Raw genomic sequence first — 26276 nt, 5'->3', positions numbered from 1 at the left:
ATCTTCTAGTTCAATCTACGCTAATAGTTCACGTTCAACTGACATCATTAAAAACGCTTCTAATTTTTCTTGGTCAATATTAGCTCTTAGCTTATTTTTATAATTTTTAATTTACTAAATGCTTTCTCGCAATTAACCTGGGTAAATGATAAAGTTAATTATATATTCATATGCCAAAAATAAATTAATGTCATTTGTATGCATAATTGTATCTTTTAAGAATTTCATACACGCTTATTTATCACTTGTTACATTTATTATCACACTCTGATTTATTATCATATTGTAATATTCCATTCTTCATTTGACTCCTCACTTGTACATGCTATATCATCGTCCGTTTCATTTAATTCTGCTACCAAATCTTTGAATACACTGGCAAATGAACATAATTCGTTATGAAATTTAAAACTCAATATATATGCCAATTGTGCCAGTTTTTCCAAGGCCTTTTCAGAAATACCTTTACTATTTATTTCATCAAAATGTCTTGGATGCAAATATCACACATTAAAGATAAGCTCTCAATTCGCAGAAGAAATAGTTCGAACCTATAAAGGTCAATCGATTCTTGAGGACGTTCATCTTGGCATTTGTCACTATATATTCTCTTCACTCGTCCTATTCGATCTTTTAACAGAGCATTTTGTACCCAGATACTCTCCGGAAGCTATAAATATGAAAATGTTTCATTTAAATTAGCAGCCATTTTATTGCTTTATTTTGAATCGATGTTTTCATTTTCCATGCTGACAAAGTACCTAATTTTTTTAGTTTGAAGATATGACAGAGGCCACATTATTTTAAAATTTCCAAATATATTTTAGCTGTAGAGTCTTAAAAATTATCAAGTTTTTGTCTCAAATTATTTATTATCTTTATAAATTGAAGTGCCTTTATCGTTATTGGGAGCAAGCTCTCTCATATATCCATCTAAGGGCTTTTTCACTTGCCCACCACCTTATCTCACCTATTTTTTGCAGCCTTCTCAACTTATTTTGTCCAGATGAATTATTCTGTTTCACCCAAGCATCCATCCTTTTATCTGATTCACCGACCTGGATTTTATTTTATTTTAATGAATTACGAATAAGAAATGTTGGCTATATTATTTCTACAATAAATCAATGTATAAAAATATAATATAATAAATTAATAAACTTAGCTTACACTCTACTCAAACGGAAGCGTTTTCACTTCATTTGAAAAAAAACAAAGAAAAGAACATGGTAATGATGTGTAGCATCAAGCCACTTTATGGATATATTATGTATTACAATATAGTAAACAACATGACAATTCTCAAGGAATGTGATATTCAAATCATAGAGATATCATTAAAATTAATAAATGATAAGAGAAAATAATGTGAACATAAATATAATTTTTTTCTAATTGGCCTCTATTTTGATATTTTCCTCTTATCGGCCTCAAAAATCGACATTTTTTCGCGGCCTCGTGGGCAAAAAGCCTACCGGGTCTTATGGCTAGTCCGCCCCTGTGCCTATTTTTAAAAAATAATCTTGAGTTCGGAGTGGGTTAGGCCTAATATTAAAAAAAAATTCCACCCCGGTTGGGCCTAAATTTTTAAATATGATATCACTCAATTTTGTGGAATAAATTGATATATTTTATAATTCTTGGCCGTTATATTTAAATAAACCAGGGGCGGACTGGGGGTGGGGGGAAAGTAATTTTTTTTATTTCTATAAAAAATATTTGTTCTGGATCACCCTGACAAATTTTAAAAAAAAATATTTAAGGCTAAGCCGCGCTTGAAAAATTAGGCAAGATGCAAATCACTAATATACATTACAGATTTAATTTTAAAGGTATATAAAAATTTTCATGCAAAATTAATTATTGAATATAATGTTTAAATTTATTTTTATAGTTTGTTGCAAAAATACTTATCTATAATGTTCCTGAATTTCTGGGACCATACTAAAAACAAAAACCGAACTACGGTTCAAATTCAAAAGATCGAAATGTTATGGCTGGTTACTGGACTTATCGACCCTTGGCCCTTTTAAGACGCATCACTAAAAAATAAATCTAAATTTTATAAAGATCCAATGTAAAATTAAAGTCCTGCGCTTTTCACTTTTGTGTTGACGAGGGAGGATAACTGTAATTTTCTTTTTTTAAAACTCATTTGTAATTTAGTTACTTGGTATATATGTATAATAAATTAATTTCATTGATCATAAATCGATGAAATATCAGCTTAGCAAGGGGTTTGTTATACAAACACGATATAGATTATAAAATTCTTTCATTGAATATTTTAAATTTTAGGGATTTTTAAATTTTAAGATCATCCATCCCAAATTCGAAGATTTTCCGGTTCAATTTTTGGAAGAATATGACTTAACAAATGAAATGGAACTACTAATACATTCTATATTATTGATGTCTATGAATTCAAATATTCTTAACTCACTCTTTATTTTTGATGTGGTTATTCAAGATTCAAAAACAGATAAGATTTATATTTCTTTATAATAACCATTACTAAATCTCACTATTACAATATCGCAGTAGCGTACGAAGGAATTTGATGTGGGGGGGGGGGGGGATAATTAAAATTTTTTAAAATAAAATTATTGTTATTTAAAAATATCAAGTATAAATTTATTAGGACTAATAACTATTTCTAATATACAAATTTAAATTAATATGAATTATAAAAAATTATATATAAACCGATATATAAAAATAAATTTAATTTAAAAAATATTAAACGAATATAACCGGCGGCATATAAATACTTTAAATAAATTTGAATTATAAAATATTAAGTGGATATAACCAGGATATGATGACTATAAAATAAATAATCCATAATAGAAATTTAAATTTTTTTTAACTTTTAAAATTTATATATAAAGTATAAAAAATTGAAATGTTGGAAATATGAATAATTATATTTTTTATGTAAAAGAAAAATATATAAGACATTAAAAAATGATAGCACAAAAAATATTAAAGAAACATTATATTTTTATAATGTAAAATCCAATCTTCGTTGGGAGGGAGCTAATTTTTCAATTATCTCATCCGTGTTTGGCGTCAAATACCTATGAATATTCAAAAGGGCCAGACCATTCAACCTACTTTCAGAAGTTGTACTTCTTAGGTACGTTTTTAATCTTCTTAAAGAAGAGAATGTTCTCTCATTAGTTGCAGTACTAATGGGAAGAGTTGCTAATATATATAATAATTTCAATATATTGGGAAAATAATCTAAAAGATGTTTGAAATGATGCAAAGCATCATAGCATTTTTTGGGACTATATCAACCATAGTTAATCTATACCATAGTTGGCATTCAGCTAATAAAGCATCATGAGATACATTAATGTCTTCATGATAAAAATCTTCCAAATATTTTATTTTTTTTCTATCATCATCTGAAAAAGGTTCAGAGGGCCTTTGCGGAAGTAATATCTGCAGATTGATAAGTGTTTCTTGATAAATTAAAAACCTTTCATTTACTTGGGTTATAAATGTATCCAAAAGAGGTGTAAAGACATTTATTTTATAATATTCTTCTATTGACCCTATATTAATATTTGGACGATAAGTTTGCCTTACTGTAAGTCGAGGGAGACAAATATTGAACTCGTATAGCTCTGCTTTTGATTCAACATTAACATATAAAATATGAAATTCCTCATCAGCATTAGCTCTAATTTCTTTGAGTTCTGATAAAATTGTCTCTGCTATTCTCATCATCTCAATCAAAATATCAGGTTTTTGAAAAGTATTACATAAAATAGTTGTATAATTAAATAATTTATTAATACATTCTAATGCGAAAAAAAAATTTATTATAAGTATTGAATCCAGTAACTTGCTTGCTTCTGAAGAAATATCTTTTTCAAACATTGTGATATTTCTATAAGAGCATTAATAATCGGCTCTTCTAACTCGATAAAAGCAGTTACTGCTTGATGTCGAAGACTCCATCTTGTTGGACAAGCTTTTTGCAATTTTTTTCTCCTTGTTGGGCAAGGAGTTTCAGATATAATTCTGTTCAAAATATTTTGACGCTTGGGGTATCTAAACATCTCATAGATGCTAGATATTTTACCTGATATAAATATAAAAAATTTAATTTAATAATTAAAAACCTAAGCAATTGATATCAATGGTAAAGAACATGAATCCGATATTGCTAAGTTGAGTGAATGGGCAGCACAGTGGACATATATAGCTGTTGGGCATTTTTTTAATAAATGCCTGAAGCCCATTGAATTGTCCACTCATTGCACGTGCTCCATCATACCCTTGCCCACGTATTATATTTATATTTGGCTATATTTTTTAAAATAATTATATAATAAGATTAATTACTACTTTTAATTTTTTAAGATTCACAAATATTACATCAGCTAAAGCAGGCCCAGTTATGCTTGAAACAGGAATAAATTGGAGAAACATTTCCTTGATAATGTTTTTATGAGTATCTACATATCGCGCACACAACGACATCTGCTCAATGCCAGCAATGTCCGTGGTCTCATCTGCCAAAATTGAGAAGCATGGGGCATAATTGATTTCAACAATCAATTTTTCTAAAATGATATTGTTGCAAATATTAATTTTCTCATTTTATATCCTAGGGCTGAGATAAGTAGCATTTTTATTAGTACTAATGAGGCTCTCCATTAATACAGGATCTCCTAATGCTTTAAATTTTAAAAGTCCACGGAAATTACCTTCGTTATCATTATTATTAAAATTTAAGCTTCCTGAATCCTTGTGGCCACGAAGTGCTAGGCCTTGCAAGCCACAATATAAAATAGCCTCAATAGTTAGTTTTATCTTGCCTCTATTTTCTTTTGCAATTTCAACCCTATTTTTATCAATTATTGATGAAATGGGAATCATATCCCCCTTTTGAATTGATTCTTTTGAGGAAATCATCAGTTCACAGCTTTTGTTTATTAAATTATCATACTATACTTTTTTGCTTTTTGGCATGATTTTCATCTTCAGCGTTTTTTAAAAAAAGGCTAATATCCATGACTAGAAATTTGAAAATTATAATACCGGGAAATTTAAAAATAATAGATAAATATTATGCCACAAGGAAAACTTGAAAATGAAATTAATTGATAAAGTAAATTAGTAAATGAAAAAGGTAATAATATAAAAATTTAAAAAGAAATAGATATGAATAATTATAATAAAATATAAAAAATAATATTTTTGAAAAATATGTCCGGCATCTGCATTTTGGCTTGGGGGGATTGCCCCCCCCCCCCCCCGCTGCGTACGCCAGGTAACAGATTAAATCATGGGGAAATTTTCACATATTATTTTTTTTTATTTATTTTTTTTTAATATTTTTTTTTTATTTATTTTTTTTAAAATATGAAGGGTAGGCCTTCATAAAATTCACATTGGCTTATTTTGGGCAGGTATATGGCCAACGTACTAGATAAGATAAGATAATTAATATAAATTAAGATTTTTTTAAACATCTGCCAGATTTATTGTCAAACATTCTCAAAAAGTTCTTAATAAGGGTTCTTTCTCCGGAATCAATTAATTAAAGGGGAAATTTATTTTCGCAGATTTTAATTGTTTAGACAAGTTATTTTTTGGAATTATTTATGTTTTATAATAAAAAACAGGGGGAAATAAATTAGAATTAAAATGATTATAATCAAATCCAAAATAATTTTATAAAATGATTGAAACAATGTGTCTTTTAAATTTTGAAAAATAATTAATTTTTTGTCAAAAGTATGTGTATTATTATGTAATATAAATCAATAAAATATTATTAATTACATGTACGCTAATAATATTAGAAATTATTTTTTAATTTGCCATTATGGATTTGTCATTGTCGTCTCGGAATATTATTTTTAATTTGCCATTATGGATTTGTCATTGTCGGAACTCGGAATATTATATTATAGTATATAATCTAATGGTCTCGATGAGGTAAAATCGTGCTCAGGTGGCCTAAATTTAATTTTAGAGCTATAAAATATTCTCTATTCGAGAAAATCGTTTCCTTTGAGCAAGTCTACAAAAAAATTGATTTTTTCCCAAGCCTAAATATTAAGATCTGGCGACATCACGGAAATCTTAATTTTTTTAATATCGTGCTAATATCAGCGATGTCGATTAGGATATCAGTTCGATGGCATCGTTGCATTTTTTCTATTACTTTAAATGAGATTATACTATAATCATAAAAAATAATTGGAAATAATGCATCTATGTTTCTATATCGATTACATAAAAGATATATCGCATTAAGATTAGGATACATTGAAAAAATATCCGATATCGTAATATACAAAAAAGTAACGTTAACAATTCTGTCAGATTGTAATAAGAATAAAAATGCTTCTTTCCTTTCTTTCTTTTTTTCTTAAAACAAAAAGTAAATATGAGATCCCTGAGAGTAGATCCCGAAATGAATTTTTTATGTTAACTATCGTAAACTCTATAATTGTAATTTGACACTCGAAATATTGAAATATTAAATATTTCTAAAAACTATTTATACAAAAATAATCATTAGTATAATATAAAAAATTACAAGTGTTAAAGTAATTAGTTATTGTTAGAAAAACAAATCTAGCCAGTAATTGTAACTATTTTACTTTTTTGGAATGTAACGACCATAGTAATTAATTACTATTTAAGTTACATTTTAAAATATATTAAAAACATGTATTCGGCCCGAACCTTAAAAATGTTCTATCGGGTATTTTGGCTAGCTCTTTCGTTATTTTTGTTCAAGCCGGCAAAAATATATTTTGTAGGTAGTCCGGCCGGTTCATAATAATTTGCTACGGAAAACGACATAAATTTACCTAATTATCAGCTTTAAAAACTTTTTCAAAACATTGGCCCGGTTTGCAAATATCTTTAACAATTTATCCTATCCAAAAATCTGTTTCCCTGTCCCGCGGCTGCGGTGATCTCGAATATCCATACTCCATTAATTATTTTAATAATTTCTTATTAAAAATTATTGTTTATTAAATATAATACCTCATTTACATCAAGCGTTCTAGTAGAACGTTTATATCGCAAATTTGCCTGTTCTCGTAAATATCATATTAAAATAAAAATCCCCCTGCCACACACTCCCCACTCCCAAAAAATGTAGCCGTTATATCATTATAAGGAAGAATTTGAAAAAATTAGTAAAAGTTAATAACTTTTTAAAATAACGACTGTAATTCAAAATTTTTAGAAAAAAAAGCATTTTAATTTTTTAAAAAAGTGAAGACCTAAAATTTTTTATAAAAATCGAATATAGCCAAAGACCTAAAATAAATGGACCCAAAGATATCCAATAAAATTTATGGGGAAAAAATTCACCTAATAGTGCTTCCCACCCCCCTAGCAAAATCGTGGATACGCCTATGAATACTATAATATAAAACTATGTAGGAGCTCTGATACATTTTTCCAAAAACACCTAGAGCGCCTCCTTTTTAAAATTGAGGATTGGGTGCGGGAGCTAGCTCCTTTTAGGGCTGGAGTGGAGGAGCGCCGCTCCACCGCTCCTTTAAATTTAATGTATAAATTAAATTATTTTATTAAGATTAATAATATTTGTAAAATTCAGTAAAAATAAAATTTTATTTTATTTAAATTTATCCATTATTAAATGTTTAGCCGAGTTTTATATTGGTTTTTCATCTAATCATTTTAAATATTAAACATCAATTTCCTTTTTATATTGAAAATTTTTTGGAAAATCTTGTTGTCATATTAATATTAATTTTATAGATATATAACAAAAAATAGTTTTAGATATTATGGATTTAGAGATCATAGATGAAGAAATCAAATTTCCATTTCCATCATACAAAAAATATTTCAAACTTCTAAAAGATGTTAATCCAAATGATCAAACAAATTTAAGGGCAAAATACCTTTTGTGTTTAAATAATACTTTTAATTTTCAAGTGAGCAGCTTCAATCTAAAAAAGTATCTAAAAGTAAAAAATCTTTCTTTTAAATACAAAATGATTTGGAAGATTTTTTTGGATTCCATGAAATTGATCATCAGGAAGATAATATATTGGACAAATATTTTTTAAATAATGATAACAAAATTACTATTTTTGAGAAATTCCCTAAATTAAAATATATCTTTATAAAATACAATACCTCACTTCCCTCTAGTGCTCCTGAGAAGCGCCTATTTAGTATTGCAAAAGAGGTCTTAGGGGAGAAGCGTGGATGTTTGTTAGATTCTAATTTAGAAAATTTATTACTTTTAAATGCTAATAAAAGGTTATAAATATTTTGATAGATCATTTAATATAAATAAAGCTTTTTGATAAAAAAAATTAGATTTTGTTTCGTATATCTTCTAAAAAAATGAAAAGGAGCGGTTATGGAGTCGCACTCCATTACTTGGAGGGGGAGCTAGCTCTTTTAAAAATGTAATAGCGAGAGCGGGAGCTAGCTCCTCTTGAGAAGGTAGAAGCGGGAGCGGGAGCTAGCTACTTTTAAAAAGGAGCGTTAACAACTCTGCTATGTATAATATAAAACTATGTATAAAGAATTAAAAATAAAGTATACAATAATTTCAAAAGCTATAATGCTAAAAAGATAAGGAGATAGTTAAGTGAATGGTTCAGGCCAAGAATTTTTAAACATGAAATAATTGGACCGAATTATTGTGATAGCCTTATTTTCTTAGTTTATAAGATGTAAGTTTTTTTCTTTATAGATTTCGAAACGGTTTTAAAAATATTCAAAGTGGCTTGCCCAAAGAAGCAGATAGGACTATTTTTGGAATTTTAAGACTCAGCCCTGAAAAGAGAGACATGTATGTTATTAGAAGGGACAATGGGGTCTATGAATGTAAAATCCCAGACCAAGTGTTTGGATACAAATGGAACTATAATTTTGCCGTCGGGGCGTTTTTCATCTATGCAGAATGTGGGTTCAAGAATGCACGGGAGATTTGCCTTATTGAGAAATGTAGAAATAAATATATTTATTTTATTATGTCGATTAATTTTTGATATGAATTTACAATGGAGTGCATGGTGTCCAAAACAGTCGATCTGATTTTGTAAGTGTATTGGTTTAAAAAATGGTATGCCCAGGCGCAAACTTATTGCATAATGAAATAAGTCGTCATCTATTAGTTGATTATTTAAGATATTGGGGTAGGAAATTCATAGCCGGAATTGTTGAAATTAAGCATCCTGTGGAGAGATCTGTATTGGTGATCATCGTCCAAGTTGAGATAAACAAAGGAACGAGATACTATTCCTAGATCCCAGTATTTTTGCTTTGATGAATCTAGTTGAGGTGCATTTGGCAAGGCATTGATCTTCCAACAATCAGCAAAATTATATCATATATTTTCTTCAGTGTAATTATTATTTATTTAGCTTGTAGATTCCTTTGTTAAAATTTGTAAATCGCAAGATATTTTTGTATAATAAAAAAATTATATTAAAAATGATGGTTATGTAAATAATTTATAAGGAAACTTGCAATGTAACTGGTTACTTTTAAAGAAATGTAAGTTACCTTTTAAGGATGTAACTTTGATACTGTAACTTTTAACACAACATTAAAATTTACATTGTATGTTTTAAAAAAAAAACAAATTCAAAAAAATAAAATAATTGTATGATTTTACGAATGACAAAAAAAGATATTCGATTATCTATTAATTTCCTCCCATCAAGGACATTATTAATGAAAATTTTTTTTTACTGAAAAGGATAATATATAAATGCAAAACCAAAAATAAAATCGAATTTTAGTAAGAGTAATAAAATTTTTATAATGTTAAAGTAAAGAATTATTTTAAAATATTTTAGTTTTATTTTGGAAGGCGTTGTTATGGCATGGCTGTGAATTTATACCAATTCTATTTGGTCAGTCAATGATGATAAATAAGATGCGGTCTTAAAATTAAAATTTGTATATAAAAAAAATATTTGTTAGTATAGTATAATATTATATCTTATCTAATTCTACTTAATCATTTCATTTTGCGTTAATAAAATTTAACAAATTGTAGAATCCAAAAAATATTTGAGATAAAATAATTGAAACAAGTTTATTCAAAGTAACTTTTTAAAAGGTAAAGAACAATCCGAAAATGGTCACATAATAGTTTAATTTTATTAGAACCATTATAGTTAATAAAAATTTGTCCTAATAAAGGTAAGAATTAAAACGCATAATATATTGATTTTTAAAAAAGTGATTTTGATTTATGCAATGTAACAAAATATCATGTGTTAAGAGATACATTTAAAAATTTTTTAAAGTACCAAAGTATCCGCCAATAAATTATATATTAAATACCAATACTTATATTTTTTTAAAGAATTTTAATTACAGGCAATTTGCTTAACAACTTTATCGATGAATTATTCGATATTCAAATCGCTTAATAATAGCCTCTTCGTTATTCGACCTCGAAATTATCCGTATTATACGAAAATATTTGAAATTATCCGGAAATATTTAAATTAATTCGAAATTTTCCAAAAATATTTGAATTTATTCAAAAATATTCGATATTATCAGTATTCAAATTATTGGTAAATATTCGAAATGATTCGTAAGCATTCAACATGTTCTTTGGGTAACATTTTATTTTTTAAAATATATTTCACATTCTAAAGAATTTAGATTCATACTTTTTAAGCCTAATAACAACTATATAACTAAATATGCGTATTTTCTAAAATGCGAAATAAAATTTAAATCATTATATATATATATAATATTTTCGAGGCAATAACCTGACCGAAGGTGAAAAAAAGGAAAACAAAATTTATTTTTTAAAAACAAAACCTTCTATTTATTTTTTTTTATCAAATATACAAATTTGATCATTTTCGGAGGGGATTTTAAAAAGAATTGTCGGTAATAATATATCCTATAAACCAAATACTATAAAAATTAATAAATAAATTAGCAGAGAATTGCTGTGCTCATTTAAACAAGGGTAAGTATGTTCATTTTAATTAAAGAGGTTTCTTTATTTAATAATTTGGGCAAAAAATAATAAGCAAACGTTTTACATTTTTAACACTATTAATTTTAATTAATAATAAAAACTATTTTTTATTTACATTTTGAAGTGAAATTAAGGTTAAAAAGCAAATAAACGCTAAATTTTAAATTATATATATACATATATATATTGCTGGAGCTTTAAACCCCCTGGTTTAACTTACAATATATTGAAAAATAAAAAATCTCAAGTTTTTATTTAATTTCTAAAGATTTCTTGAAGGGGAAATGCAGTATATCGCTCCGTTAATATAAAAATTTTGCGTCTTATAATCTACTATGATCTTTTAAGTTATCATGTTTCCCACTTTTAATATATATTTTTGGTTCATTTTATAACTTATTCGTTTCGACACACTTCGCTTTACTCAAAACGCGCTGTGAACAAATCGTAATCTCAGTGAAACAGAGCTTGAAAGAACGAAGCCAAAAGTTATAAATCTCGAGGTTCAAGTAATATATTTTTTTCAAAAATCTTGATTCCGCCCTTTTTAAAAAATCAGCGAAAGGTTTTTAACAACACTACTTCCGATCATAATTATAATTAAAATAAACTGACTTTTTTTTTATCCCACCCTTAAATGATATGTTCTACCTAAGGCTTTTCCCCTATCCTTTAGTCTACAATAACCTTTCTATAAATAAAGGGGTTGGTCAACCCAAGAAAGATTTTTCTTCCTCTAATTCTGACCACCTGACTAGGTGATAGCAATAATTGAGTAGAGTTCTTATTCCACTGAATCTGAAAAAAATAAAATATATAAAATTCCATTGATAATGTAGTAATTTATGATTATATTATATTTTACAAAAGCTTCTCCTTTCATGAATATCCCGGATTAAACTTCCAGAATTTACAACTTCAATTTTGATAATGGGAGGATGTTTAGAATTGTCCGTAAAAAATGGTATTCTCATGATTAATTTCTTCTCTTTTCCCCAAAGGAATCAATAATCATTCAATTTTGATAAGTATAAAAAATGTGATAGTAATTTGTTTCCCAAAATGAATAAGGGTGACGTTTTTTCTTAAAGATGTAATGATTTTGATGCGAGAAATTCCATTTTTGTTTTTAAAAAAACAAAGCCCATATATAATTTTATAACAGATAGTATTTTAGCATACACGTTATATTTTTATATTAACCAAAATAATCGATATAAATTTTCGAAAATCGCTTTTTTATGGATTTTTATAAAATAGGATAATTTTGTTTTTTTTGTAATTACAGATTGTTGTGACAACCAATTATTTTACGCGAAAGTTTTAACATTTCTAAATTTTTTTGGTATAAATTTAATTAGGATTATAATAAAATGACGATATATATTTTTTAAAAATATTTGTTTGTGTAATTAATGTTATTTTAAAAAAAATGGAATTATAAAATTTTATAAAAAATTTAAAAAATAATAAATTTTCAGATAAAGATGAGCAAAAAATTTAATAAATATTAAATGTATAAACATAATGTTTAATTAATTGCAAAAAATATGCCTCCTTTATAACGTATAATTCAGAGGGACTAAAAAATTTAAAACGTTAAAAAGCCAAAAGAAAATAAAATTGTTAATTTCAAAAACCCTAAAAGTTGGAAAAACATTATTAAACGAAAATAAAATAAGAGGGTTAAATTGTGTTAGGGAGAAAAAAATAAATACAAAATTATTATCTAAATAAAATAAGTATGAAACATGCAGAGCCCGGATTTTATATTTTTAGGCCTGGCGGATTTTTATAATTAATAATGGCTATTTTAAATATTTGGTTTTAAAATACTCTTAGATATTTTTTTTAAAAAAATTTTAAGACCTGGCCCGGTATAAAAAACCTCAGTTTTTAACATTTTTCCAGAATTTTATTATCAGGTAAAAAAAATATGGTAGTTTAAGGAATTAATAAGAAATTTAGATTCCCATAAAAAAAGATAATTTTATTGATATGTTTGTGTGTAATGGCGACTTATCTAATTTTTTGTGATATTTTATTTTATAAACACTCAAATAAGAAGGTTTGCTACTCTTATCTAAGTTTTATCAGGGTGAGTAAAATATAATTTGATGTGGTTATCAGCCGCTCTTCTTCACATTCGAATCATACCGATGAAGGAATCTAATATTTAAATGTCCGGTATGTTTGAAAGAAATAGTAAAACATTACACGCGATTATATTTTATTATCAGCTCTCTCTAAATTTAACATTCCTAAGGAATAATTAGGAAAGAAACCTGGCTATAATTTTTAACGAATCAATAAGGAAATAATATAGAATCCTTTAGAAAATATTGAAGATAGCTTCATTCGTACATAATAATTAACTCAATTGAAAGTTCGTAGAATAAAAATGTTTATTGGAGACCGACAAGCCCGGTCAAGAAAACTCCGTATATCTAATTCTGCCTATTAAATGGTTCGATTTAAAAAATCTTTGCGGTGATTAGAAATAAATTAAAAACCTGAGCCGGGCTTACAAATATTTTTTTTTAGAAAACCCCCGCTCCATCGAATTTTTAAAATAAATATAAATTATATAAATTAACTAATTAGAAAAACATATGAAGGATCATTTCATATTCATTCACTGCTCCTATTTTCTATTTCCCTTTGAGCCAAATTACATTTATAAAAGTTCGGGACGGCTAGGCATAAAAATAAATCAAATTCGGGCCCGACCTAAATATTTGAATTTCTCTGGATAAAATAAAAGATTTGTCATATATGATTAAAATCAGGATATACTTAAAAATGATTATTTATATTTTTTTACCCATTTAAGAATAGAAAATCGAAAAGAATATAATCTTGAAAAATATTCAGCTTATCCAATATAAATGTTAAAAATCCTGTTAATTTTAAAGATTTGAAATTTTTTTCCCGCAATTATTAGTTCTTAGAAATGGTTAAATAAATTTCAAACTGGAAATGATATTTTAAAATGCCTCACAAAAAACTAAAACATTTATTGAAATCTTACATGTGAAATGATCTTACGCTTATTAACACAATAATATATCGCATAAAACATGTTAAGCTGCTCTAAGCCTAATTCCATGGCAAGATTTAGGTGATAATGAGATATACCAGGTTACGCGCTTAATATAAAAATATCGCATTCCGAATCCAATGCATGTGTAATAAATACAATTTTACAAAACTTTATGAAATTCAAATTAATCCCCTAGCAGCCTAATGTAATGAATGTTAATATTTATGCATTGATATTGATTTCTACATTTTATAAAATTATAATAATTATTATAATTTTTTTTTGTTTATACAATTTATGTCAAAAAAAGAAAAGAATTTGTAAAATAATATCTTTTCAAAATGATTTTCCTCGCATTCATTAATTTTGAAGTTAAGTATAATATACATTATATATAATTAAATAGTTTTGTTTAAAACGTTTGTTTCTATAAAAGAAGAAACTATTAAACAAGTATAATATCAATAACTGTAAATTTAATTTGAACACCCTAAAATATATCCTATGCAAAAATAAAATCAAAAAATGAACACTTACTACCACTAATTCATGGCATATTTTATATTAAACATTCCTTTTGTCGTCATTTTTGGATTTACTCAAAGTAAGGGGTGGGCGACCTGTAGCCCAGCCAATTTTTGTAAAATCTGCTATAACTTCTGCGCTTTATATATTGGGAAATGAGAAGGTCAAAATATCAATCGATACCTCAAACCTCTATTTTAATATACTATAATCATAATTTTGAATTTTTTGTGAAATTCATAATTTGCTCAACAAGCCTCTGGATTATAGTTAATTCAAATTTTTTTCCTTGCATGTTAAAAAAATATGAATTATAGCCTTTAATTAATATTGCACGCGTTTTAAAAACAGCAAGAAAGTGAACCGTAAATAGATCCAAGAAAGATATTTTCTAGAATAATTTTAATACTTTAATAAAATTGAGCCAAATTTATATAACAAAAATTAAAACTTTAGTTATTTAAGCACATAAATCAGATCCTACAGGCCCAGCCCTAAGCCCGGCCCGACCGTATTTTGGTTTTCCTGAATATACCCGGGCCGAGTCTAAAAATTTTTTTAAATACCAGGGTCGGGCCAAAAGTGACCAGGCCGGGCTGTATATTTTAAAACAAAATATTTTAAATCACCATTATTTGCTATAAAAATTAAAAAATTCGGACCACGCCGGGCCTGAAAATATAAAACCCGGGCGGGAAAATCAAAATATAAATTTAATTTTATAATTATGCATTAGTAATTAAAACGGCTCAGATTAGTAATTCAATATAGCGCCCAACTTTACTAATGATCAAAATAATATTTAATGTAAAACTTTTTCGAATAAAATAGTTGTATCGTGTAAGATACAATATATACTATATATATTAGTTTCTTAAAGGATCAAAAATTTAAAAAGTTAAAGGTGTGTAAACTTTACGAGAAACATGTAAAATGAATTTCTGGAATCTCAAAATCAAATGGGAACCATTATAATCGGAAAAGAATATAATATTTAATAATTAATTTTATATAAATAGGTTTTTAGAGATCGGTCATAATAGAATTAGTTATCATAAATTTTTAAATATTTTTTTAATATTATAAATAAAAATATATTCTAATCAAAAATAAAATATTCAATAAAGGAAAGAGATCATTTATTAGATTTTTTTTGAAATGATTCTTTACAAACATATTTTAGGAAAGTTTTCCTATTTTCAACATTAAAATTTTATCGGATTTAATTTTTTAAGATTATTTTAAAATTTAGAGAAATAAAAAAAAAATTTTCAGCTGTTAATTTTGTTTTTTGGATTTAAAAATGTGGTTGATTTTTTTTCCTAACGAATCAAATGAACCAATGCCGACCTTTTAGCTATAGATCTCTTATAATTTGTAATTTAAATTTGGGTAAGTTAAAAGATAAATGTTCTCTTCTCTACCCAAAAAACTAAATTTAAAAGAAATTTGTTAAGAATTTATTCATATTATTATAAAATTTTTAATTACTAATGCTCTGACAATCGAATATCTCATTATCGAATATCTCATTATCGAATATCTCATTATCGAATATCTCATTATCGAATATCTCATTATTCGAATAATATAGCAAATACCAATAAAGCTATTGGGGTTCGCTTCGTTTGAGCAAATATTATTTTGTATGAATTATTAGCATCATTTTTTAACACCAATTATTGACGCAAAAAATTTAAAATTACCACCCTTTTTTGTTTTATTCATTCAAATAAAAATATACAAAACACAATATGTTAGAGAAATTGAGTTTAAAATCTGACGATTAACCTCTTTAGTGTAGATTGATGAAGATTAAAGTAAAATAAACATCCCTGAAACACTCAAAAAGGATTTTCTTCTTTTCTCCCCCTCACCAGAATTTTTTATATTCTTGTCTCTTGATTTTAAAGATTAGGTTTTAATTCTAAATATAAAATAACAAAAGATAGCTATCATGTATACATTCATTAAATATTGACCATAATTTTTAATTAACATTTTTCATCCGTTAAAACTGTAATTAACTTTAAACATAATTTAAATAATTGTATATTATCATTAGGGTTAGGGTAGCCACCTCCTCCTTTTCTCTGGAAAACAGTCCTCTATTAAGATTAAATGCCCTATGCCCATATGATCAAAATGTCCTTCATTATTCAGATAAATGCAATTTATTTATTCAGAGTATTCCGTTAAGTATACCGCATTCATAAAAAGAGTATTTCATATTAATAATAAATGAAATATGGAAACAAACGAAATATATTCGAGTGAACTAATTTATACTAATGAAATTGGAATCTGTGATTTATGACCACGTTTTTTTTTAAAAAAAGGTCAATGCAATATTAAAAATAGCCAAAAATCAGGAATACTTTTTTAAGAATTACTTTTATTATTTAATATTATTATATCTCTTAAAATTCGAAAAGGTGGCAACGCTGAATATAATTAAATTATAACCTTCCTCTTGGGGCGGGGGGGGGAGGTGCATTTAAAAAAATGCAAATCATATTCTTATTGTTGTCTTTTTATCATGTACAAATAGTAGGCTCGTCATTTTTAAAATAAATTCGTGACCGCTTATAATAGGGATTAGTTAATATTTATGTTATATACAGGACCCTCTAACATAGATGGGGGGGGGATGATATAAATCAATCGTGTCATTTATATGTCGAAGGGTATCAAGGGACCAAGGCGTATTTAAGATTTTTCCTATTTATAAATTAAAAGGTTTTTAAAAAAATTTGAGAGGGTCAATTCCTCCTTTGATCCCCCCATCAATTAAATAATTCACTATGAAGAGATATCTCCATAGTTAACAAATGACATACAATACTTACCAAGACTGGCGATTCCTACATTAAAATGTATTTTGAAGCATCGTTGATACACATCAGCTGATAACACGGCATTTTGGTTTTTTCATAATAATGTATATTATTTATATTGAAAATCAATGGAGTAGTCACCAGCTGATTTATATTGATACACATTTAAATAAATAAATATCAATCTAGTTAGTATTATTTGTCAATATAGTAAACATATATATTCAGCCATTTATGTTTTGGTCATCTAGGGAACCTTCGCACATTGACTTAGTTGGACCTAGAAAGCTCGGTGATAAAAATAATTTTTAGGTCTAGAACCCTACCGGCAGGCAGATCTTTTATATATGAATTAGAAAATATATACCTCAAATTCATGCTAACTGTTTTATTTTTTATTTTAATGTTATGTACTAAATATTATTCAGCAATAGCTATAACTCTGATAATTTAACGAAGTTTATAAAGAATATGAAATATTCTTACCTCCTGATTTTTAACTCTTATTTTTTATTAATATATTTTATATGTGATATTTAATTTGGCAAAAAAGGAGGAATAGGAAGAAAAAATAACATTAATTTTTTTTCGGGCCATTGGGGCTTGAATCTCTATAGGGCTCTAATATTGGCCCTAAATGATTCCTATGTTGGTTAGTTATATACGATTGCTAAGATAACCATTTTTTTTGTTTATCTATTCTATATCCGCTTAAACTTATCATCAACCATTCTTTCCATAAATTTATACTGTTTAGCATAAATTCATTATAAAATTATTCTATTTTAGCATCCTTGATATTATTTTACTTACCTGAAAATAAATCGATGAAATTTAATACCTTTATTTAAAAAAATTAAATTAAAAAATAGGTGTTACATATTTTTATTACATAATAAATTCCAAAAAATACATCTGACCTTGACCAATAAAATTAAAATTTTTGTAGTAATTTAATTTTTTATAATTTTATATAAAAGAAAAAGCAAGAACTTTTGTGATTTCTATTCAAATATTTTATATCCCCTATTTTATTTTGGGTAATAAAAATTAAAAAATTATTCACACTAATATAAGCATGATATATTTTAATTTTTTTAAATAAAAATTATAATCATTTTAAATAATGTTGTTAAACGGATCAATTTGAGCCGACTTTTAAAAACAGCTAACTCAATATTTTCTTCGGAAAAATATTACACAAACTTGAGGATTTTGCTCAGAGTTGGCATAATGGACATATATTAGCTAAATCTCGAAGCTTAGGCAATATTTTTCTGGCTAAAATATAGTTAGCCGTTTTTAAAATCGGCCAAATAGAGCCGTTTACATCACTAATTTTAAACTTCTTTTGTGCAATTATTTTATTTTGACATACTTCCCTTTATTTTCCGTATAAGATCTTATACTAATCTTTTAATATAAAGGTGGCAGGATTCTATTATTTATACATTCTAAATTATTTATTTATATATAATTGTTTTGTTATAATAAATATTTAGAATTTATAAAATATTTTTCAAAAAAAAATTCGAATTAATTTATAATGAAAGGGCATTTAAAACAAAAATAATAATGCTGTTAAATTAAAACAGATGCAAAATTATATTAATTTAAATAATTAAGCAAATATATTTTTTAAACTTCTTATATATATATACAAAACGGACGTTAAACCCCCTTCCCTTTGTAAATGTTTCTCAAATCAATCTATTAAATTAAATAATTATAATAGTATTGTTAAAGTTTAGCGCGCTACCTTTTTTGTAGCTACAGCTAGTAGCGCGTTATTTTAAAAAATTTGCAATAGCAGTACACTACTTTTTTAGGATAACAAATGAATATTAACAAATATATGAAAATTAAATTAAAGTTTAAAATTTTAATTTTAAAATTTAATAATTAAATGTATAATTTCGAAATATATCCTTCATAAACATTTTTGACCTTTTTGACGTAAGTAACTAATAAAAACTGAAAAAGACAAAAGAGACCAGGTATCAATACAGTTGTTAATCTCATGTAAAACTATCGATCATATATCCCCAAAAAAATTATATAGATACTGTAACTACATTAAATAAATTTATACCTAGCTTAGTTTCAAAATAAAATTCTCTTAAAAACTAAATCTCTACCATTAAATTTAATTAAAGAAGATTAAAAAATATTTAAGAAATTTATTGATTCAAACAAAATTATCATCTAAATATCTTATATTTCTGTAAATTTCCTAAACTTGCTGTGCCTCTTAGTATATTTTTATATTTATAGTTTACCCAAAATTCATACATCGAATATTCTTAAAAAGTGAGAAATTAAATTTTATCAATTTTCTTATCAACACGTGAGAACTTAATCCTTTTAAAATTTATATTTTAAAGATCAATAATATTTAATGAAATAAATTTGACTTTATAACATTTTATCCGCTGACTGCTTTTTAGCAATTATAACTGGACAATTGATCCGGTCACGACTGTTTAGAACATTAGTGATCATTATGATTAAGATTGAAGATGACAAATTAATTTATTAAATATATAGTTAATCAAAATTATTCTAAATAACATAAATAAAACTAAAACGTAAAAATATATAATCAAAATATAAAGTAAAAATTATATATCTTTCTCTTTTCTTTTTCTTGAATTATTGCATTTTCGGTCTCACTATTTATACTACTAAAATTTACATAACATCAATAATTGTCATTTATTTTGACTCAATTTAAACCTTCCAATTATCTTTACAATTTCAACATTTCAATTATCTTAACAAATTTTATATTCAAATTAACTGTTTATTTTTAAAATTATAAATAACTTTTCTTTTTCAATACACGTGTTTGACAATGACTAGTATCCTATCGTATCCAGACATGGGTAATTTACTAAACCACCTTTAAATGAGAATCAATAAAGTAAAAGTGTTTACTTAATATATCTAACCATCTAGTGCAAGTAACCAATTTTCATTTTCTAAAATATCACATTACATTAATTTTATTATATAGTTATATCAACGACACATATATAAACAACAAGCAACATCCATTTATAATAAATTTTTAAGACGAAGATATTAGCAAGGGAAGGGCGAAAAGGTGTTTTGACCAAAATAACTCCTCATTCACAATTAACGCGAATGACGAAATATACTAAATATGCTGTATTTTTATATTCTTCGCCGCGAATTAGCACTAACCATGAATGAGGGGTTACCAGTCTCTTCTCCTGGGGAGAATTCCAACCTGTGAAGAAAAAAATAGGACAGGACGGGCAGTTGATTTTTTTATAGTAGTATGACTGGTTCCTATCTTCTAATTTAATTTGCCTGTTATGCATGAATCTTGTTTAATGTAAATTGTAAACGTCATTATTACAAAATTTCTTCCATGATACCACAAAAGGATATTTATACAAATATCTCACTGGAAATGCATTTCAACTAAATACTTAATGGGAATGTACCATCGAAAAACCTTTACAACGAAATACTATTGCAAGTACTACAGCAAATGTATTTAATATTAAAGAGAATGTAATATAACCGCTACAACATTCACCGAGGTATTACAGCAAATGCCTAGTCTTGAATGCAATATTTGGATTTTTTTAATAAATTTATTTAATTACAATTGGTAAAAATATAAAATAACATTAATTTAAATATTCAGGATAAAATTTTCTGAAATTCCCAGTGTGGATACTCTGCACATGCTGGAATACATTTCCGATCACATTCCACTTTTAAAATTTAAAAATTATCTTCAATAAATTATTTAAGATTAAGAGATTAAGAATCCCCATGATATCCATATCCCAATATGACATAAAAATATTGTATGATTTATTTTAGAGGATTTATTTAATGTTCGAATATTTTAGAGGATTTATTTAATGTTCGAATATTTCGAAATTTATTTCAATGCTTATTTACAGTTTGAAACCAGAACCAGAAGCCAACACTCGAAACCGCGTTAGATCTAAGAACCAAAACCCAACTTCATTAGCTTCTAGGCATCAAAACCAGAATCACAATTTTACGTTTTTAATCAGGGCTTCAAACTGGTGACCCAAAATGCAAAACTCGCGAGTAAGATCATTTTAATTGGTCAATTTTTATTTTAAATGATATAATTTGATACATAATCTATTATTGCGGTTGTGGTTGGTGAGATGCAAAAGCCAAAAATACTTTCTATTCGCGATTAACATTTCATATATAAAATATGTTTTTTCTACGAACCTTTATTTTAAGAGCTATCATCAACACCTTGTATAATTTATTAAGATTGTTTTATTAATGAAATATTACAGTTTATGTATTAAAAATCAATTTATAATCATAATTTATCAATTCAAGAATTATAATGTATAAATAATATGTTTGCATCTAATTCTAAAAGCAGAGCAAATTATTCGGAATTTTTGAATTATGATTATAAACCATGTGCCAATATGTTTTATTATTTTTAAATTAAATATCTAAATTATTTGTTATATTTTGAATAAAATTAAAGGATTTATAAAAAATTTAAAAAATATGGTTTAATTCTAATTTTTATTCTAATTATCGATAAGGTTTTTTAAAATATTTAGCAATGAAAAAATAACACTTAGAAATTAAATTTAATATAATTAACTTGCAATGTGATTCACAAACAAACTATATTTTGTTAAAATTAAATCAATTTCCTTTTATACACAATAAATTATGCTAGCATAAACTTCTTATTCAAAATCGAGCTTAAATTTTTGGCGACCCGGTGTACAAATACTTTGGGTGGCACTATTAGTTTTTTTAGTTTGTCAGAGGCCTGTAATATGCGTGTTATTACATGAACGCGCACAGGCAATTGTTTTAAAATATTCGCCGCCTACCCTTTAAAAAAATTATCATCCGCCTATATATCTAAAAATTTTGTTTAACTCGCCTGCCCAATGTTTCCAAATTATTTGATCGGTTGGTTAAGTTCATTTAATTTATTTTAATCTTACTTAACACTTTGACGCCCATCTTTTTTTAATGAGTAAAAACCATTTTTCATTAGATGGAAAATTTAGTTTAAATTTTATTTAGCAATGTATTTATAAAAAATAATAATTCCATTTGGCAGCTATGGGCGCCTAAATTCAAAAATAATATTATTTGAAAGCATTATAATAAATATTGACTGATTCTATGTGCAATCCACTAGTAATAGAATATATATCATAGAGGCTAAAAGAAATTAAATGTTTATAATAATTTAGTCAAAATGGGACATAAAAATGGCGAAAAGTTAAAACATAATAAAAAAGCTAAAATATATGTTAACCTGAGAATTAATCACATATTATTAAATTTATCAAATAATTATTAACGTCAAAATTAAATCATTAAGCGCTCTTAATTGTTGTAGAATGTCATGCAGGTTGATGATGTCAAATTAGCAAAAGGACGTTAAAGGGAACTTATAAAAAATGATTTTTAATAAATACATGCCCGCTCTGCTCATTTCGCGAAAAATATTTCATATTCATCCGAGCCCACTCCCCTCCCAACCATTGTTTTAAAAATATTTTTAACCCACAGGTCCCGCCCGCCCAATGTTAAAAATATTTAATCCATATGGACAGGTATGGGGTTGACCTCAACTTTGTCTAAACTAATAAACATTTCCGATATTTTGGTTAAACTCAAATAATATAGAAACATTAATATAAGCAGGAGCGTCGCTAGCTAGGACTTTACGAAAATTAGCATCAATTTTGAAAATTGGATTAGCGTTTTATTTTTCTAAAATTAGCACCTAATTTTTACATAACTAATACAAATTTAAACAAATACATTAATATTTTATTTAAATAGCTTTCTTATCAAATTTAATTATTTTAAATAAATATTATTTCTTGTAGCAATAAATTATTTTATTATAATTTTCTTCCTTTCGCCTTAAAAACAAAATGGTAAAAAAATCAAATATTAATATTATAAATGGAAAAAAAAGTATATATTCTATAATTATTTAATAAAATATTATATTATTAGATGATGTTACACATCAAAATGAAACTAAACTACAAAAATATGTGGTTGCCTAAATTCAATTTACATACTATTTGCAATAATGGTTTTTATGTATATAATAAGTTGTGCTTATTAAAATTTATACAATTTTTCAAAAATAAATTGGCACCTTTTATCTTAATAAGCTATCGTCAATTAACATCTTTATTGAATTATAATAAAAATAGTTGTTTGAATACTTATAAAATAAATGTTAATTTTACTAGCCCGAGATATGTATTCATTCAGTATTCACAAGCAAAATTTAGGATAATTTATATATTGGAAGGACTTTAGCAACCTATTAGCATAGAAAAAGAGTAAAATTTGTATAGAGGTGTTTAGGTGTATGAACTAGACAATACTTAAATCAAGGTTTAAATTTGGTTAATAGATTTAATTTATTAATGTTCCTTTCCATTAAATCTTGTTCCGCATGATCAAGTATATATATTTTTAGGAATTGTTTATATATTAGGGAAAAACAACTACTTTGATTTGAACAGTTTTTCTTATAATTTTAATAAATTTGTAATCGTCGTTTCTTTGCTTCGATCAAAGAACTGCTTGAACCAAACTTTATATTGCTAAATTCCTCTCGATTAAGATATATTTTATATATGCGTGCATGTTCCTTGAATAAATAACAATTACTTTCAGTTGGACTTTTATCTTCTTAAAAATAACACACACTTCTTTTCCAAAATATGCGTCACATTCAGGGTTGGGCAGTATCGCGGATATTTGTATCTAAGATACAAGATACAAGATACTTTTATATCTTATATCTTTTTTAAAATTTTGGAAAGTATCTTGTATCCAGTATCTAAGATACATATTATTTAAAAGTATTTGTATCTTAACCAACTTTGTATTCAAAAAGATACAGATACTTTAAAAAAAAATTTATATTGGTTAATTTAAATAGTATTAAAATTTAAAATGATATTGTTTTAAGATTTAAATGAAAAATTTAATCAAAATTTAGATATTTTAAGATAATTTTTGATATATGACGTTGGTCGTCATATAGCAATTTGCTAACAATTAGAACTACCATATTTGAATCGTTTTATATCTGTCTATTTTAAAATTATGGAAGAAGAAAATAGAATAATATGTTTATCTTCGTCTTCAGATGATTCTTCAACCGAAAATTATAACAATAAATTTAAACTAATCATACTTAATGGCAAAATTTTTGAAGTACTTCAAGATGATCATAATAAAGAAATTCATCGTGACTTTGGTATTGGCGAAAAAGTTATAGCAACTGTTACGATAAGGCTCTAACTTTAAGAAAGCTTTCAAGGAGTTTGGATATTCTATGGAAGCTGTAGAGAATGACTTTGACATCAATGATGATGAATGTATAGAATTCGAAATCATTGAAAGTATTATTTAATACTTCTTTAAAATTTATTATGATATTGTAAATTTAGTAAAAAAATGTATTCAAATAAAATTATTTATTTGTTTATTTAAGGGTCTAAAGAAGCCTCAATAACATTGCCTCAACACATTCGTGTTTGTGCCATACGATAAGTCTAATTGCCACAACAGATGTCGAGAGAGCTATTAAGTATTCTCCTAACATTTCTAAAATTCATCATCCTGCAATAGCTAAATGTACTAAGCTATGGAATGCAAATAATAGGCCTAAAACTGCAGAACTTATCAAAGCAGTTTTAGGAAAACAATTAGTTACACCTTGTTGCACTAGATGAAATAGTTTGTATGATAGTCTTCATAGTTTATTAAAATTTAAAGGCGATTCTTAAATTATGTCAAAAATTAGAATTTCCTAAATTAAGAGATATTGAAATTAAATATTTATAAGAATATTGCAATATAATGGCCCCATTGGCTATAGCGATTGACAAAATACAGAGTGAAATCAACTGCTATTATGGAGAATCAGCTCCAATTTTAAATGTGGTTAAAAAAAAATTACAAATTTAATTCAAACCAATCTACAATTTTGCAAACCATTAGCTATTGCCATAGAAAATTATTTAAATAAAAGATTTAAAAATATATATGATTTTGATAACAATTTTAAGTGCAATTTTGGCAACTATTTCTCATCCCTATTTTAAAAATCGTTGGATTGATGGTGAAAAAGAAAAAAAAACCTTCAGGATTTGTTATTACATGAAGTTTTAATTGTTTTTAAAAATAATATTGAAATTAATACTTCAACAAAATCTTCAATTGATGAAGATGATTACTTTTGCTTTAAAAGTACCACATCCAATTCTAATAATTCAATAAATGATATTGAAATAGAGGTCCTAAATTATATGAAAGATGACAGGCGGAGTATAAATATGTTAAATAGTTATAAATATATAAAAGAAATATTTATTAAATATAACACAATATTACCCTCCTCAGCCCCCGTTGAAAGATTATTTAGCTTTGTTAATCTTAATATGGTTAATAGACCAAATCGTCAAAGATTGAACGATAAATCATTTGAAAAATTAATAATATTAAAAAATAATGCTGATTTATTATTATTTACTAATTATTTAATTATTAAATGGAATATCGCATTATCTTTTATAATAAATTTGCTATTTTCTACAATTTATTTTAAATATTTTTTTATAAATTTATATTATAGATAAGAAAATAAAGCTTTATACATTTTGATTTTGACTATTTAATTTAAAAAAAGTATCTTGTATCTTAGATACCTTTTTTAAAAAAATAAAAGTATCTAGTATCTTATTGAAATTTTTCTAAAGTATCTAGTATCTTGTATCTTAAATACAAAATTTTATAATCCGAATACAATTTTCTGAAAATTTGCCCAACCCTG

The 26276-nt window shown here is 25.8% G+C and overlaps 1 protein-coding gene across 5 annotated transcripts in view; it reads right to left on the bottom strand.

Annotated features, from left to right (window-relative positions):
• LOC135922936 (homeobox-like protein HDP1) overlaps window positions 1-26276 on the bottom strand; it is a 42330-nt gene that overhangs the window by 14594 nt on the left and 1460 nt on the right. For 4 of the 5 annotated variants that reach the window (XM_065457472.1, XM_065457474.1, XM_065457476.1 and 1 more), the window contains exon 1: window positions 11856-12117. The exons of the other annotated variant lie outside the window; for it this stretch is intronic. In XM_065457472.1, the coding sequence (XP_065313544.1) occupies window positions 11856-11964 (109 nt within the window). In that variant the 5' untranslated portion in view covers window positions 11965-12117. Of the gene's footprint in view, window positions 1-11855; window positions 12118-26276 lie in introns of those variants that run through there. 5 annotated transcript variants of the gene reach the window in all.

Source organism: Gordionus sp. m RMFG-2023, chromosome 1 (genome assembly GCF_954871325.1).
Source record: "Gordionus sp. m RMFG-2023 chromosome 1, tfGorSpeb1-WG-v2, whole genome shotgun sequence".
NCBI lineage: Eukaryota > Metazoa > Nematomorpha > Gordioida > Chordodea > Parachordodidae > Gordionus > Gordionus sp. m RMFG-2023.
The sequence above is the reverse complement of the archived record's forward strand: the minus strand, read 5'-3'. Positions and strand labels throughout refer to the sequence as shown.